The sequence below is a fragment of the Chiloscyllium plagiosum genome, chromosome 30 (assembly GCF_004010195.1).
Source record: "Chiloscyllium plagiosum isolate BGI_BamShark_2017 chromosome 30, ASM401019v2, whole genome shotgun sequence".
NCBI lineage: Eukaryota > Metazoa > Chordata > Chondrichthyes > Orectolobiformes > Hemiscylliidae > Chiloscyllium > Chiloscyllium plagiosum.
This window is the reverse complement of record NC_057739.1, coordinates 18,707,243-18,725,123: the sequence shown is the minus strand read 5'-3', so window position 1 is coordinate 18,725,123 and position 17,881 is coordinate 18,707,243. Positions and strand designations below refer to the sequence as shown.

Sequence of the window (17,881 nt, the reverse complement as noted above, 5' to 3'; positions counted from 1 at the left end):
AGATATATGGTGTATTAGCTTTTATTAGTAGATGGATTGAGTTTCGGAGCCACGATGTCATGCTGCAGCTGTATAAAACTCTGGTGCACCGCACTTGCAGTATTGCGAACAGCTCGGTTCACCACATTATAGGAAGGATGTGGGAGCTTTGGGAAGGGTTCAAAGGAGATTTACAAGAATGTTGCCTGGTATGGAGGGAAGGTCTTATGAGGAAAGGCTGAGGGACTTGAGGCTGTTTTCATTAGAGAGAAGAAGGTTGAGAGGTGACTTAATTGACACATATAAAATGATTAGACGGTTAGATAGGGTGGACAGTGAGAGCCTTTTTCCTTGGATGGTGATGGCTAGCACAAGGGGACATAGTTTTAAATTGAGGGGTGATAGATATAGGACAGATGTCAGTGGTATTTTCTTTACTCTGAGAGTAATAAGCCTGCCTGCAATAGTAGTAGAGTCACCAACTTTAAGGCCATTTCAATGATTATTGGATAAACATATGGATGGAAATGGAACAGTGTAGGTTAAATGGGGTTCAGATTGGTTTCACACCTCGGCACAACATTGAGGGCTGAAGGGCCTGTACTGCACTGTAATGTTCTATGTTCTATAGATAGGATGAAAAGCCAAGGTCTTTTCCCCAGAGTAGAGGAGTCCAAAACTAGATGGCGTAGGTTTAAAGTGAAAATGGAAAGATTTAAAAAGGACTTGAGGGGCAACTTTTTTACACAGGTTGGTGGGTGTATGGAATGAGCTGCCAGAGGAATTTATAGAGGTGGGTACTATTACAACATTTAAAAGGCATTCAACATTACATAGATAAGAAAGTTTTAAGGGATATGGGCCAAATGTTGGCAAATGAGACTAGATCATTTTAGGAAACGTGGTTGGCATGGATGAGTTGGGCCAAAAGGTCTGTTCCTGTGCTTTGTGACTTTATGACAAGATGATAAACAGGGAAAGAGTTGGGCCCAAGTGTATAGAACCAGGAGACATTTGCTGAGATTTTAAATGGATACTTTGTATTCACTATGGAGAAGAAAGATGTAGATATGGAAATCAGAATGATGGCCTGTGATATATTTGAACAAATTCACATTGAGAGAGAGATGGTATTAGCAGTTTTAGCAAGTTTGAAACTTTGAAATTCCCAGGCTCAGATGAGATATATCCCAAGATACTGTGGAATGCTAGACAGGAGATTTCAGAATCTCTGATATTAATTTTCAAATTCTCTCAGACACAGGAGAGGTACCATAGGACTGGAGGGCAGCTAACATGGTAGCACTATTCAGGAAAGGTGGCGCAGATAAACCAGGGATCTATAAGCCAGTCAGATGACCATCAGAGGTATGAAACTTTTAGAAACAAATTCTGGGGCACAGACAGTTTCTACTTCGAGAGACAAGGATTAATCGATGGTAGTTAGCATGGCTTTGCCAGGAGGAGACAATGTCTAACAAATTTGATTGCATTTTTCAAGGAGGTAAGTAGGTATCTAGATGAGGTTAATTCAGTTGATCAGTAAGGCAGTTAAGAAAAGCTTGTATGGGAGACTGGTCAAGAAGATAAGAGTCCATGAAATCCAAGGGGATTTGATAAATTGGATTTAAAATTGGCTGAGTGGCAGGAGGCAGAGGGTGATGGATAAAGTTTATTTTGTAAGTGGAACTTTCAGTGGCATTTATAGGGTACAGTGTTGGCTCCCTGTGTTGTGTGCAGTGGATATTAGTGATCTGGACATAAATATAGGAGGTATAATTAATTAATTTACTGTTGACACAAAAATGAGTGCTTTGGTAAATAGTGATTTGGTAAATAGTCTTAGATTCCAGGACATTATAGACAGGCTGGGCAGAGCAGAGCAGTGAATTTAAACCCGAAAAGTGTGAGGTGATTCATTTTGGATGGACTAACAAAAGCAATGGAATAAATGATAAGTGAAATGACCCTAGGATGTACGATGGATTTGAGGCACCTGATTATGCACTTCCAAGATCCTTTGAAGGCAGTAGGAAAGGTGAATCAGGTGGTTAAGAAAGCATATGAGACACTTATTTTATTAGCTGGTGTTAGATGTGTAAGTCTTCACAACATTTACGAAGTATTTAGATGAACACTTGAAATGCCAAATCATACTTGGCCGCAGGCCAATGCTAGAAAGTAGGATTTGAGAAGATTGGTGCTTAATAAGAGGCATGTCTAACTCTAGTGGCAGTATGGGAAGTTGTTGCTAGTGCATCACTAGTTGATGCTTGAAATTGGAGTGAGTTATACAGTGTAATTTTATATAAACTCGGGAATGAATGAAGAAAGGAAATATTGATGTAAATTTCAAATGGACATCGATGAAGTATGAATACACTTATGCATTTGAACAATCAACCTGCAATGGAAATCTGTTTTCCAAAATTCTCAACATAGCTGTGTTTAAGCAAAGCAAATGACTCTCTTTTCTGGGCAGGAAATTATTTTACTCCTTGTACAAAAATTATAAGCTTGGTTTATTTTTTATCAAAGTTCTTCTAAGGACTGATACTGATTCTTTGTGTTTTTTTTTCACATTTCATGTAGTTTTATAATGCTCCTGAATCTTATGACAGAATGCTGCAGTACCTGAACATATTATTCACTTTTCTGTTTTCCATGGAGTGTGTGCTGAAGCTTATTGCATTTGGTATTCTGGTACGTTATAATTCAATTCAAATAACAAACTAGTTGTAATGTGATATATTAAAAAATAATCTGTATCTTGGAATGAGAAAAAAAGATCTTGTGAAGATATTGACTCAAATATAATTTTGCAATCAAAGAGAGAAAATTAATGTTTTCTTCAGCCTGTTAAAAGCTGCAGCTCCATAAAGCAAATATCTAAGTTCATAAGTAATCAGTGGTTGTTTTTGTCAGTTTCAGTCTTAACTCTATGTCAGCAAGGTATTGCTTTAAACTGCTTCAGAATTTGAGTACATGATCTACTCTGTTACGATATGACTGCTGGTTCTTTGGATAACCTGCCAGTTTGGAGACCAAATGATCTCATTTTAAATAAGGGCAGCAAATTCTTCTCATTTGTATTCCTTCCTCAACAAATTTTGCTAAAGCAGTCGCTGATGGCATACACTGTACCCTGTCAGTACATGTAAACTGTCTCATTTGCCCACATGGCAATAACTCTTGCACTTTACACATTCATTTGATTTTATGGAGGACTCTTTGGAATGTTACTGAAAGATACTTTGTAAATGCAATGTAAAACCATTCTATTTATTAGTAGAAGATCTTTTCTATTTTTAATCTGCAACATTTTTGATACTTTTTAATAACTCTAACTTTTGCCACTGCTGTTAAGCATAGACCTGCTTAATCCAACTATTTCTGATACTGTCATTATTTTTCTTTAACTTAAAGATTCTTAATTGCTTTAATAAACTGAGGTAACTATGGCATGCCAAAAAAGAAGAAAAAGATCAGTTAGTTTTAAAATTATAATCAAAGTGGAATTCTTGTATCTTATTATTTAATTGATGCTGATTGTCATGTTAATGATAATGTCTAATGGTCAATTGCTCGTCAGGGATTTTTTAACTGCTAATTTAGTTGCAGACAGTAAAACAGATTGTAAGTTGAAAAACAGACATTACAGAAAACCAAATAATTTCTGTGTGCAACTCACAAATCATTAGCAGACTCACCACAAGGCAAAGTCTCCACATTGAAAATATGCAACACATGGAGTTTTTAAAAGTGAATTTTCTTAAAGGCAAGGTGCACATGCAACACTGATCAGGTACATCGTCTTCTAAGGGTATCAATGATCTATGTACTTGTCTGAGATTGGCCTGAAGCAACAAAAGTGCAAATGACCAAATTTCAGTGGTAAAATTCTGTGTTATAATCTTCCTTGAAAAACTGGAAATCTGTATGTGTCCCAGAATCCATACAGAGAAGTACACTCTCTTGCATTTTGTTAAATTGTCTTTTGACACACAGCTGCCTGTCCCAAAGCTTTAGTACAAATGTCTCAGGTTTGTCCAATGAGGCTGTGAAAATGTTTGCACTGCAGACACCACGGCATCAGACTGCCTCCTGTTGGCATTATTGCACTTTGCCACAAAGTATCCTTTGGATTATTTAACATTTATACTACGGGAAGTGGAGCTGAAATAACAAGATAGCTTAGTTTCACAGACAATCTTGCAACATTATCTGAATGACCACAAAGATGAACACCCAATCTGATGGCAATCTGATCTTGATTTTCCCTTTTTGTTTTGTTTGATTTAGAACTACTTCCGCGATGCATGGAATGTGTTTGACTTTGTAACTGTATTGGGAAGTATTACTGATATTTTAGTCACTGAGCTGGCGGTAAGTGTATCACCCCTAAATCAAGATATCATTTTAAAATCAGTTTTCTCTCCAATATTTGAGGTGCAATGTGATGTTGAACTGGATTCTTACATAATCTGCATTTGAATTTTTATTTTGGAACAATAGTTAGACTCCAAATTGACCAGTTTGCTTAATTTAAATTGATATGATGAGGATTTGTTGAATTCCTTTATTTACACTGCAACAGAAATTCTTTATATGGGATGATGATTTGGGCTCTGGAAATGTTATGAAAGTTGTTTCAGATAGTTGTCATTGCAAATGTACTTTCCAGGCATTTTTCAACTAATAATTGGGGTGCCACGGGGTGGCAAATTGAACGGGGAGAACGTGATGTGGCTTTCTTCTGGTTCATTACTTCTCCAAATTCTTCTCCCTCTCCATAATCAACCACACATTCCCCAGCCCCCACTTCCCCCAGCAGCTTCCTATTTAATGAGCATGATGTTGAACTGTATTGATTCGATGTGTTGCAGTCAACACTCTCTTGACCACTCCAGTCTCTGAAGGCACCAGATTGTGGGGGGAAAAATGAAATGAAACAAGTAAAACAATATTTTGCTCCTGAAAACTGGGATTGGATCCAGCCTGCCAGATGGCAGCAGGTTGAAGTCCCATTTTGTCACTGATACCAGCTCGGGCACTTTCAGCCTGGTATCAGCCTCACCAAGAGTCCACAGCTCAAGGTCTCCCACATTTTGGCTTTAGGTAGTACTTAATTTGCCTTCTTCATCTGAAACTGTGATAGGGAGTTGAAATGGTATAAAAGGATTTTATAAAGATATTCAGTTTGGAACATTGGAAATGTACTTCATGCTGTCTCCAAACAATAGAAGTTAGTGCCCAGAAACAACTTTAAATGTGTTTAATGTTGATGATATTCTAACCCACTGCATGGCTACTCTTCATCTCCATAACAAAACTAATGCCAAGAAAGATGGAAAATTACATGTTAGAGATTATTAATGGTGGTATTAACAATCACAAACTTAGTATGGTTCTTTGCTTACTATTTTAACTAAGCTTGTTTTTTTTTTACATGGACTGTTTGTTAAAATAATGATGATGGAATCACTTTTGATGTTTATCCATTAAACTTTTCAACATTAATTATTATTCTTTCACTTTTCTCTGGGGTTGAACATCAATCCTTGTTTTAAGGAAGAGGTCTTTTTTGTAGCTTGCCTGTGGTGACTGTCACCTTTTCAATGTGAACAACAAACTAATATATTGTTGCTCTTGTTAAATATAAAAAAAATCATATTTTTTTAAAGTAGCTTTCAGCAACTCCAACTGAAATTACAGATGCTTTTGGGGGAAAAGTACAAATGGAGTGCTTCCAGTAAAATGCACTTGCCACAAATAAATCTTAGCTTTCATGTCAATGCAACTTTGTAATGAGCTGTACCTGGCTATGGACTCACCAGAGACCTATTTATTTAGTATCAGCCATGAGGTTTTGTCAGTATGTTTATATAAACAGGTCAATATTCATTGGCATCATTTCTTTTGTCCCAGAATGCCAACTGGGATCTGTCCAGAAATGCCAGCCAAGTTCTGAATTGCACTCAGTTAGTCCTGAATTCTAAAGTTTCTTGAGCTGTGTTCAATCTAACAATGACAGCGTACAATTACTGCTTCAAAGCGATGAAATGATATGAAGAATAGCAAAATCACCCTGGTGGTTGACCTCCAGGAGTAGGTTGCTTTCTTTCATCATTTGTACTTTTCTTGTGATCTTGCTTGATAACGTCTTGACATTAGTGAGCCCCCTAAATCCTAAGTTATGGAGCTTTTGAGTTGATCTGCCCTAAAAGGTTATAAATCACACAACACCAGGTTATAGTCCAACAGGTTTATTTGAAAATAGAAGCCTTTGGAGCAGTGCTCCATAAACCTGTTGGACTCTAACCTTGTGTTGTGTGATTTTTAACTTTGTCTACCCCAGTCCAACACTGGCACCTCCACATCATGGCTACCATCGACACCACTGTAAGGTTATGTTAGTGATGTTTTAAATGGTGGTGATAACTGCTCTAATTTTGTAAACAACAAGAAAAAGGTCATTTCAATCTTTTTAACACCAATAATTTCTCATAAAAATATGGAAGACTTGCTTCACACAATTTGATTTCACAACTGACTTGATTTCTTTGCATGTTACACCTAAGAACTTACTTGAGGTTCCCAACTTGAGAAGGCTGAGATTTCTATGAGACTACATTAAGCAGATAAAAAACTATCATTTATTCCCAAAAGCAACAAATTTAAGATTACATATTCCTTAATGACCTGGCAGATTTTTTTTTCAGCATTCCCTCAAGAGGAAATACTAAAGTGTCAGCCCCTTTATGAAACATTTTATGGATTATAGCCTGCATAGCTGCCTGAAATGTCCACTAAGAAGACACAAGACATTGGGCAGAAAAGATGGAGGGGAAAATGCCAAGTAAGAATCCAAAGGAAAAGGAGACAGGATTTCTGCAAATGTGCACAGTTCAATGCCTATGCATATACACATAGACAAAACCTGAAAGAGATGGGTGCTTTATATCGTGGATGGAGGCCATCAGTTCCAGATATTGTCTTACCAGCTGTTTAGGCTAGGTTCCCTACAGTGTGGAAACAGGCCCTTCGGCCCAACAAGTCCACACCTAACCTCCGAAGAGTAACCCACCCAGACCCATTTCCCTCTGACTAATGCAGCAAAAACTACGGGCAATTTAGCGTGGCCAATTCACCTGACCTGTACATCTTTGGACTGTGGGAGGAAACCAGCACACCCGAAGGAAACCCACACATACATGTGGAGAATGTGCAAACTCCACACAGACAGTGACCCAATGCTGGAATCGACCCTGAGTCCCTGGTGCTGTGAGGCAGCTTTGCTAACCACTGAACCACCATGCCGCCATTTAATAGAAGTACATTTTGCTCTGGGTGTTAATTTCCACTACTGCACTTACTTTCTTAGCATTAGCAAGTTAAAATACAAACATTCATATTCAGACATTTAAGTTTCAAATAAAAATGCATGAAATATGACACAAACTATTATGTGATATTAAATTGAGCTTTCCTGAGGGAAAAAAGGGGTTTCCTGGAAATGCTGGAGAATGTGACAGATGTACACCAGGCGACCCATCTGGCTGATATGTGTGTGATTAAATTATTACAAGGTTTCTTATTAGATGCATTAAAATGGCACTTCTGCCAGAATCATTTCTAATTACTATACATCCTATCCACCTACAGCTTGTATTGTTTATTCTTTTGTTCAAATCAATAAACAATGCATTTGTATTCATGCAGTTGTAATTTTTATTTGTGTCAGTATATTCCTTTAGGAGCGACAATTCAGGATTACTTTGAATAATCATTCATTTCTAGCAGTTAGTGGGCACAGGTTAAAGTGAGGTTGTCTTCTTTTACTTTCTATTAAGTTTATAGCCACGTCAACTTTGAACTAAAAAAAAATTTCCCTTCCTCTTCTGAAGCTGCTGACTAGAGCTGGGCTACAATTCTTCAGCATCAGTAGGCCTACAAGATCACATACAATGTGCAATTTATTATTTAGATTAGATTAGATTAAATTAGATTACCTACAGTGTGGAAACAGGCCCTTCGGCCCAACAAGTCCACACCGACCCTCCGAAGAGCAACCCACCCAGACCCATTCCCCTACATTTACACCTGACTAATCCACTTAAAACTACGGGCAACTTAGAATAGCCAATTCACCTAACCTGCACATCTTTGAACTCCAGTTATATTTGACCCTGGGCAGTGATTACTGCTATTTAACTGTGGTGGCATCACTGTCAAGGCTGATGCTTTTGTCCCCTGATGGTCTTTGCACATAGGTTTCCAGTAGAACACTCTGGATCACACTGCCCCATGGAACTTGTTTGTGATGTGGGTTTCCACCTGCCCTTTAGTTTTGCATTAATAAAATTGTAACAATTAAGCTTAGTGCAGAGTAAATTTTATGGGAATTGTGTCAGGAGACATACTTCATGAAGTGGAAAGGTGGTTGAAAAAAAGGACTCTGAGCTTCGAGTTCGCAAGTTCTCCAGTGTTGAGCTTTGATGCGAGTGTTTAAAGTTAAACACTGACAAACTGGGCACAGCACCTCCATCCCAATCTCTGATGCCATTGAATGAAACTTTCCATCAGTAAAATGTACGATCCAATAATTGTAAAGTAAAAATATATTCTTCAGAAGGTGATTGTGTTGAAATAAAAATTATTGATTTAAGGTGGCATTCAATGCATTAAAAAAGTTCTAAATACCTAAGTAAGAAATAAATAACAAGTAAGCTATTCCTTGTAACAAAAAATGATGTGCTTAAATTGCTGTCATTTATTAAAAGCTGGTGGCAACATAGAATTTTTAGATCTTTTGTGTTACATGTCACATGGTTATTCGATTATAAAATTGCTATTCAATTGGTGACTAGTTGACTAAAAATTGTCGCTCCTTATTTGTGTATTGGTTTTTATTTTCTGGTAAATCTGCAATGACCCCACATTCTGATTTACTCCAAGGTAGTCCTTTTCAGCATCACTGTGCAGGTCATGAGTTCTAACACTGATTTGCTGGACTGTAATATGATTGAAGTGATGTCTTTTTTTTTTAAAAGTGAGTTTGATTTTGCTCATCTGATTTCTCATTTCCTCTTGTTTTTGTTCCTTATTTTCTCCAACGGTCCTGCTGAATCACGCCATTCAATCAACACACAATATGAAAACCCATGTATTCGTCTGTATGTTGTACACCTGCTGCTCCCTCCCAAAAAACACCACAACCTTTCTTTGCATCCTGCCAACATCAATCATCCATGAACAACATCAACATGTAGCAACGGGTTGGTTTCATCAATTTAAGAACTCTTGTTTGATTGGAATCGGTTTGCTTTATAATTTGCTTTTCTGGTTAATTGGTGCATGAAAAATGGCAGAGGTGAAGCTTTTTCTTTCTGCTGCTGCTGTGATCTGATGTGCAGGAGTGTGTGGTATTCACTGTAGCAGTTTATTCGGCCCAAACCTGTTTTCCTTTTGCCACGCTGATGACAGACTTTGGGAGTACACAACCTTTATAATCTATCGAGGAGAGTTTGAAGTGTAACCTGAAACAATATGGTTGAACTTTAATAATAGTCTCTGGTTTAAAACAAAAAGGAGGAAATAACTGAAATGAAAAGGAATATAGGAAAGATACTGAGGAAAGAAAAAACAGAAGATAGTATAAGTATGTTCTTCAGCTTTGCAGTTAAACCTGCTTTAATTTACTTTTACCAACAATAATAATAATCTCTTGATGTAATTCTATAGAATTAGAAATAAACTTTTTTTATTGTAAATTTTGCAAAGTTATAACTAGGTTGGAGGAATTGCTCTGGTGGAGAGCCACTCACTGAACTCAGAAAACTTTTGCTTCACTTGTTCACTTTGATTGTTTGATTGGGAGCTGAATTAGTCTTCCCAGGAAGATCCCCCCCAATGGTATTTATCAGGTTTGGCTATTGAAAAAGGTCTGCTCCAAAACATTGGAGAAACACGGATGGGAGAGGAGAAAACATTTAAATGACCTACCTGCTTCAAATCTGGCCTAAATTAGCTTTTTGAATTGCAATGATGATTTGGAATGGGTTTTTGTTGGCATTTTCCATCAGCAGGTTAGCTCAATTCAGATCAAGTCCAATATCATCTGCAATAACATGTCAGAAATATTGATCAACCTGATTTCAATTAGAGAGGAAATCTCAAAAAAAAATCCATAACACTATATTTTTATTCACAGCTGTTCAGTTTGCAGCTTTGCCAAAGGGAAAAATAGTGTATAAAACAGAGAAAAACTAAAATAGCAAGGGAAGCAATATAAGCTCCTCTGCTATTGTATCTCAAAAGCACAAGTCACTATTAATATCTGCCAAAGGGATGGCCCTACTGAGGCAGAACTGTGCACCCTAAGATTTGTACTATCATCAAATTAACTCCTGTTTATGTCAAAGAGAAAGTGCCGAGGGTCATGCTGGCAAGATATGTAATTCCCCTCTCTATTTTGGAAGAAAGCCCAGAATGGAGTTCAGATCTTTAATGAAAGATCAAATCACATTTCAAAACAGCAGGAGTTCTTTAGAAATTCCAATAACAATCCAACCAGGGACTCCAGACATAGGAACTGATAGGCAATAGCAAATGCGTTATGAGTTTGTTGGATCTCAAGTTTGCTTTAAGAATAACAAGTTCTTGGGTGTTTCTCAATGTGCTCCATAAAGAGACAATCTACCTTTGAGCTCCTTTCACCTAAAGATGGCAGTATTCTTGAGGTAAAGAAATATAAGTTGACTTTGCAGTGATTCTTTAGGCCTCTGATGGAACAGTCAATGACCTCAGAAATCCTGTAAAGCCTCAGTCACCAACAACATATCTGGTTTCTCAAAGATGTTGGGGCTTTGCTGTAGGGCCCATACTTAGTAATTACATGATCAATTTTCCTAAGAGGGATCAGAGATCATTATGAAACCACTCTTTGACTCCCTGCTGATTTAAAAATGGAAGGACTGGTGTGTCTTCCTGACATTTTGGTGAGAATACCAAACCATCCACTCCTCCCATGCCCACCACACAATCTAACATCCTCAATGCTAATCAGACTTATCTTCTGGGCCAGTATTTGATAATGCTATTTTCTTCCACAAGTGACAGTATTTTCTTGTCTCTAATGGGGTGATTAACACAATTGACATTTAGTAAAATTAGTGTTAAGTCAGCTGTAACCATTAGATACCAGTTTTATTCCAGTCACACATTTCTCTGAATGCATAATTATATTTAATATTCCCAAATGCAAATGTCAAGAAAGCTATTCCCCACTCAAGCATTGAGTTAGGAAATTAATTTGTGTGTTACTGTTAAAGATCCTGATATCAGGACTCTATGACTCTCCAGTTTTCTGATCCTTAAGAATGTACTGAACTGTTACAGTCTATCATTCTGTTGATGAGAAAACGTAATGTCACTTCCAAATACTTCACTGTGGTTTCCCCTTTCTCCAATTCCACTAAGACAGAGTCTGTGAGTATATTTAATCATTGATCCACTGCAGAATTAGAACCAACCTTTTTTTTTCATAGACTCTCTTTCTCTCTCCCAAAGAAAATAAAGTTTGTAGAAAGACAAGGGCAGAGAAAATGGAAACTTGGTGCATTCTTTCATCACATGTTTCCTTATTCTTTCAGTTAACAACCCCAAATATTGATAGTTGAGTGACAAGCCAGCTCTGGGCACAGACATTGAAAAGGAACATGCATGCCAAACCCAAACTTATTTCCAAAGAAGCAAGTTGTAATTAAAAGCACCTTAGGTAAAATTTAATCTGCCATTTCAAATCAACTCCTGATATGTAACAACTTACAGGGAATAGAGCAGAAGAAAGAAAAATACAAATGCCTGCTAAATGTTGAAGGCCCAATGTCTGCACTCTAAACAATAATTAAAAACAACCACTAATTGAATTGAGACCAGCCATTGGCTTGGAATGGATTGATTTCTGTAATTTGTCTCACTGTAGAATTTGAAACAAGTTGCAACTTTTCAGAACTAAATGTCCAGTTAACATTTTAAACTCATCATTCAAATCTTAAATAACATTAGAAGTTTTACGTGGATCAAAATAGTGTTGTCAGATTGAAGAAAATATGTGAGTTCAGAGTCCTCTCATTAAGGGGAAGGCATTTAGTTGCAAATTCTTTTGTATTTGGTTTGGCCAAGCTTTAGTTTCTGATTGAGAAATAATTGTTTAGGTGGAGTCTAACACAGGTTGTGAGAAAGCAAGTAAACTTTTAACAAATTCCATAGCAATTAAGTAATGTCCTGGTTTTTCAGGAAAAAAAACAAGATTCTGGCCTGGATCTTAGCTTCATTGCTTTGTTTTACAATTCAATTTCCAGTCAGTCTTTTCTGGGCTCTTGTAGTAGTGGCCCAAACTGACAACCATCAGTTTCTTTAATGTACTTGATTAATGAATTCATCAATTCAAACGTGTTCCTCACGTATCAGCCAAATAATTTGTTTCTGATTACCTCCTTGTTCAAAAATAAAATCAGTTCTTGGATAGTGAGCCTATCACTGATTGCTGATCAAGAAAAACAAGATGTGTCAAATTCAATACTCAAGATCATATGAAAGAATTATTCAGGTGCTTGTTTCCTTAGAGGAACCTGCAGAACCTAGCTGGCAGTATGACTATTATAGCTACTCCTGGTGCTTTTACCTTGGGAATAGTCCAGTTGTTGATCACAACCAAAGCTTGGAATTTTCTCCAACTGGGCAGGAATGGGTTAATATTGCATGCATGCTTAAAACTGACTGCTACTATCTCACAAATGCTTCATGCATATGTTTATTTTTTAAATATATGCTTAATTACATTTGAACTACATCATCTTTTTGGCATTAAATAATTTGCCTGTGGGCTCAATGTCTGATAACCAGGTGAATAAGTCCAGTACGTGTAGCATGGACTTCTGTATAAGATCTAATATCTGAGTGTATATCTGAGTTCATTTTAACCAATTTTGTACGTTTGATGATTATCATTCACTTTTAAGCAATGGAGTTCAATCTGTTTAATGAGTTGGGTATTCCATTGGATGGATTCTGATATTTACAGGTTGTTATAAAAATAACTCAAGAGGAACACTCTCGAAAATGCTTCAGAGTTTAACATTGCTATTTGCAGATGACTGGTTGGTCCAATGCTGAGACATTTTAAACACTCCCAATCCTGAAAAAGAATATTGCTGTTCGCGATCAATTCATTTTACTGTCAAGAAGGATGGTCTCAGGAAGATTTTCTAGGAAAATCTTTAACTTTATGTATATTCGTGTTAATAACACAACTAAAATGTGCAAGTCCATTAACAGATCCAACTATTATGGTGATAGTGTTCAACTGTATTTTCCACAAATTCATTAACATAGCAGATTTAATTAGGTGCTTGTTTTGATCGGCACAGACTGATGGGCCAAAGGTCCTTTTTCTGTGGCGTAGACCTCTAAACTGTAATTGAATGGCTAGTTCTCTTCAAGAGCCAGAATCATAGAGTTAGACAGCACCGAACCAGGTCTTTTAGCCCAACTCGTCCGTACTGACCAGATTTTCGAAAGTGAATTAGTCCCATTTGCCTACATTTGACCCCATATCCTTCTAAACTCTTCCTATTCATGTACCCTCCAAATATATTTTAAATGTTGTAATTGTACTTCGTCTGGCAGGTCATTCCACACAAACACAACCTTCTGTGTGAAAAAGTTGCCCCTTAAGTCTCTTTTAAATTTTTCCCCTCTCAAACTAAACCTTATGTCCTCTAGTTATGAACTCCCCTAACTTGCGGAAAATATCTTGTCTATTCACACTATCCATGCCCCTCATGATTTTGTAAACCTGTAAGGTCACCCCTCAACCTTCTGTGATCCAGGGGGAAAACGTCCCAGCTATTCAACCTCTCTTTATAACTGAAACCTGCCAGTCATGTAATATTCGTGTGAGTCGGTTTTGCACCCATTGCAGTCAGGCCAAACGGCCTCCATCTGTGTGCCACATTTCATGAATGCAAATTCTAAATACATCTTTAAGTCCCTTCCAAAAAACAGAATGATGAAGAAGAGCATATGTTAAAATGTTTCATGAAGATGATTAGCAAATCCCGTGCCAATCCAGTGAAAACTAACCATTTGAGAAATGGGAACTAGAGGCTGTGGAGTGCTGATGCTTGCAGATGGTAGATTCTTATTCTCATGCCAGTCCCATGCCATTTTTGTTTTGCAAAGGACATTCCTGTTTTTCCTTCCAGCAACCACCTCCAATGCAGGTGGAATTGGAACAGTCACTTGCTCTATCAGTTGAAGTCTGCAATCTAATTAGAAACTGCAACATTGTCAGTAACTCTAATTTCTCTTAAAGTTCAGTCTTTTGCATAATTTAGGGCAACACTGTTTGATATCATGGATTCAGAACGCCACTGTGACCCTGTTGGATTGCAAATCTGGAATTCACAATATGTTCGGACTTTCCACAATTGCCACATTAATGACCTGCATCATCCTCAGCATAAGAATAGCAATGGAGTGTTTAAAGAGTTAAGCAGAAATGTTTTAACCTTGCACCATTCATTTTCTGCAATGCTTTCAAATAATCTATGTTTTAAATGATAACTTAATTTTCAGAGGTTCAATAAATACAAATTATCTACAAACATTCATCTTTCACAAATCAAACACTTTGGCTTTTTGTGTATTCCAAGGAAAGGTTGGAAGATGAAACGAGGTCTAATATTAGTGTTGTTATTAATAAGTGACAAAAAAATGTCTTCCAAAACCAGAGGTTAAAATGTAATTATGACCTAAGATTACATTAATTATATTATTGAAAGTTTAATGTGCATTTGTAAATTAAAATTACATTTCTCTTGACAGGAATATGTTCAACGTTTGTTCTCCATCCATATTTCTCTTTTTGTTTTGCAGTAATATTATTGTACCTGGTGTAAATTTTCTCATCCTGATAAATGCTGCCAACGTTGTCCCTTGGTGACCTTAATTGGAAAAAGAAGTTCAATTCAAATTGTGATCAGTAAAGTATTTCGATACAAGATAAATGTTTTCAATCCAGTTGTTTATTTGTTTATAATGAACCTCTGAAAAATATTCAATTATTGTTAAATTCACATATTTCAAATGAGGAATAGATGTGACAAGTGAAATACAACATTATGAGTGCTTCTTTTAAAAAAATTCATTGCAGTGCGAACTCCACTGCTATACTGAGAGGTTTCTGGTTGCTGACAATTACCGTACCCTGAATTCTTTGCTTTCACCAGAATAACTTTATCAATCTCAGCTTCCTGCGGTTGTTCAGAGCAGCACGTCTTATCAAGCTCCTCCGTCAGGGATATACCATTCGTATTTTGCTCTGGACGTTTGTGCAGTCTTTTAAGGTGCGTCTCAGAACATCATAACTGAACTGAAACAAACTGAAAATGTAGCCTGGACCCAGATAATCTAAAACAGGAAGCATTAAAACCCATATAAGGGCAGCTTTAAGTTTGGATCAATAGAAGAGCTGTTCTATTGCTTAGTAATTGTAGTTAACAAGGTTAATTACTTGTATTTTCATGTTGTGTTCAGTGGACCTGAGTTTTATGGTGTAATTCTGCCACCTTCTGGTTATTAGTTGCAGTTTTATCCCTGCAGTGGGCACAAATGATCACCGAAGACAGTTGTTAATTGAGCAGAAAATCTGCCAAAACTTCATCCCATTGATGTTAATGTGCAGAGCTTGACTTTTGAGCTAGCACTTCAGACTGATTCAGTTAATGAGTGCAATAATGGCTGGTCATGTAGAGTTCACTGTTTTGTCTTAAACCAAGCTGAACAAAATGACAGTTCATTTAGATTATGATTTTAAAACATCAGCTGGCAGGTTATACATAGGATGGTAGATGGGGCACTTGAAATGGCCAGCACTTCTAGAGATTTAGCAGCTCCACCAGAAAAGATGAGCACTGCTGAGGAAGTTCGGGGATTGAGAGGACATCTACAGCCCCTTGCCTGAGGTTGCCAGCAATATTTCAGTGAGTTGGTAAAAATTCCCTTCACAGGGACATTAATTAAGTTGGCTGTCTACACCATTCATAACTCAGAATTTTCCACCGTAACAGAAATATCTGGGTGTCATTTGATGCAGTTTTCTACATTGTTCCCCCATGTTTCAGCCCATTCCCCCCAAGACCAGGAACGTCCTTGCTAGTAATGTAGGTGTCTTTGTGTCACCTTCATTTGTGCATTGGAAACATTAATCAGCTATAATCATTGGGTACCGCATTCCAGAACAGATTGGGACAGAAAACGACATTAGCAGGAGAACATGGCTTCAACTCAGACTAGAATCTACCTACAGTATGCATTCCCTCAATGCAGCAAAACTAACTATGAAGTCACATTAATGTTGGCATTAAGGTTTTCTCTTTACAATTAAATATGTTAATTACAAAGTTTACTATGTGTATAAATAATCGAACTATGGTCAAATCCTTCCACCCATTGGACTCTCGCAGATTTAGATTTGATACCCACTCAGGTAGAAACATATTTTCAAATGAGATAAAAGGCAAAATGCCAAGTTCCTTGTCATTAACTGCAACACTAAAGAGAAATGTTATTTATTTAGTGAACCTGACATTTTTGCATGTTTGCTTTTAATTTAGGCAATCTAAAACATAATGTAATTGTATTTGTGCATAGAGCAGATAAGTATTCCATAAAGCAGTGAAAACTAAAAGCACGTTGCTCTGAGAGGGACAGAGTCGTTGTGTCATGCATCTTTCATTAACAGCTCTCATTATACCAAAACCAAGTAGAATGTTGATTTATAGCTTTAAATAAAGTCCTGGCTGGTTTGATTTGGCCATCATATGGTTTGAGAACTCTTCAACTGAATAAATGTTTATTTCTTGTTTTTGTGAGTTCTTCAGCTTCTATGTGGTTTGAACTACTATCCTACAATGGCTTCAAAAAGGTAGCGATTAGACCAAAATAGAAATGACCATTAAATTGTATGTTTCTTTATGAATTGTCCTCATAGAGTGCCAGAAGAATTTCACTCAAGGCCATAAAACATATGATCAAAATCCTACAAAAGGATCTGCCAGACAATTACATCAAATTGATACCCATTATTTTCTGAGAATTTGCGAATGTTTCATAGACTTAGATTAATTCAAATTTATTGTAATACCTAACCAACAAATTGTCCAGTGAGCATAAATAGCAGGATAATAAAATAAAGATACAGAACTGTGTGCATTTTATCCAATATTCTGATAAAATGCTAATGTTCCTATTGTATTGATTGCTGTATAGTTTTTTTTGCTGTATAGAGATGCTTACTTTGTTTCTTTTGCAGGCATTACCTTATGTCTGTCTCCTGATTGCTATGTTGTTTTTCATCTATGCCATTATTGGAATGCAGGTCAGTGTAATTAATGTTGCAAAGAGCTTTAATGCAGTTCATGCTGAATAAAAGACTAATTACTCATTGACACACAATGAAAATCTGAATATGTTTACCCCACCCAGTGTCCACATTGCATAGTCACCGATTAGCAAAAGAGCTTCTCCCTAATCAGAGGAAATATTTAGTAAAATATGTAAATTAAATGCGAATTAATTTTAATATTTGGAAATGTAAGTCTAATTTACATTGAACAATAACCATTTAAGTTGAAGTGCAAATTACTTCTCAATCTCTAAAAATCAATAGAGATGAATACATGTAATTAAGAATATAAGTAATAATATTATTCGTAAACATGTAAAATGACATTAATGTTTAAACAGATAAAATTCTGGAGCTCAATTCTCTTTTTAGTGAGATTTAAATTTTCATTCTGTAGATCATAACATTTAATTAGTTGGTAGTACTGAC

General features: G+C 36.7%; 1 protein-coding gene and 1 long non-coding RNA gene across 11 annotated transcripts in view; one reads left to right on the top strand and one right to left on the bottom strand.

Moving 5' to 3' along the window:
* LOC122564768 (probable voltage-dependent N-type calcium channel subunit alpha-1B) overlaps window positions 1–17,881 on the top strand; it is a 594,873-nt gene that overhangs the window by 503,957 nt on the left and 73,035 nt on the right. For 6 of the 10 annotated variants that reach the window (XM_043719974.1, XM_043719968.1, XM_043719971.1 and 3 more), the window contains 5 exons: window positions 2,572–2,682; window positions 4,282–4,365; window positions 9,252–9,257; window positions 15,276–15,392; window positions 17,360–17,425. In XM_043719974.1, the coding sequence (XP_043575909.1) occupies window positions 2,572–2,682; window positions 4,282–4,365; window positions 9,252–9,257; window positions 15,276–15,392; window positions 17,360–17,425 (384 nt within the window). The remainder of the gene's footprint in view (window positions 1–2,571; window positions 2,683–4,281; window positions 4,366–9,251; window positions 9,258–15,275; window positions 15,393–17,359; window positions 17,426–17,881) is intronic. The other 4 variants (XM_043719969.1, XM_043719970.1, XM_043719966.1 and 1 more) reach the window with 1 other exon arrangement.
* Window positions 8,637–15,339, bottom strand: LOC122564770. The gene is made up of 4 exons (XR_006315996.1): window positions 15,253–15,339; window positions 14,937–14,990; window positions 9,985–10,099; window positions 8,637–9,518 (listed from the first exon to the last, which is right to left on the bottom strand). It is a non-coding gene; the product is annotated as an uncharacterized LOC122564770 (long non-coding RNA).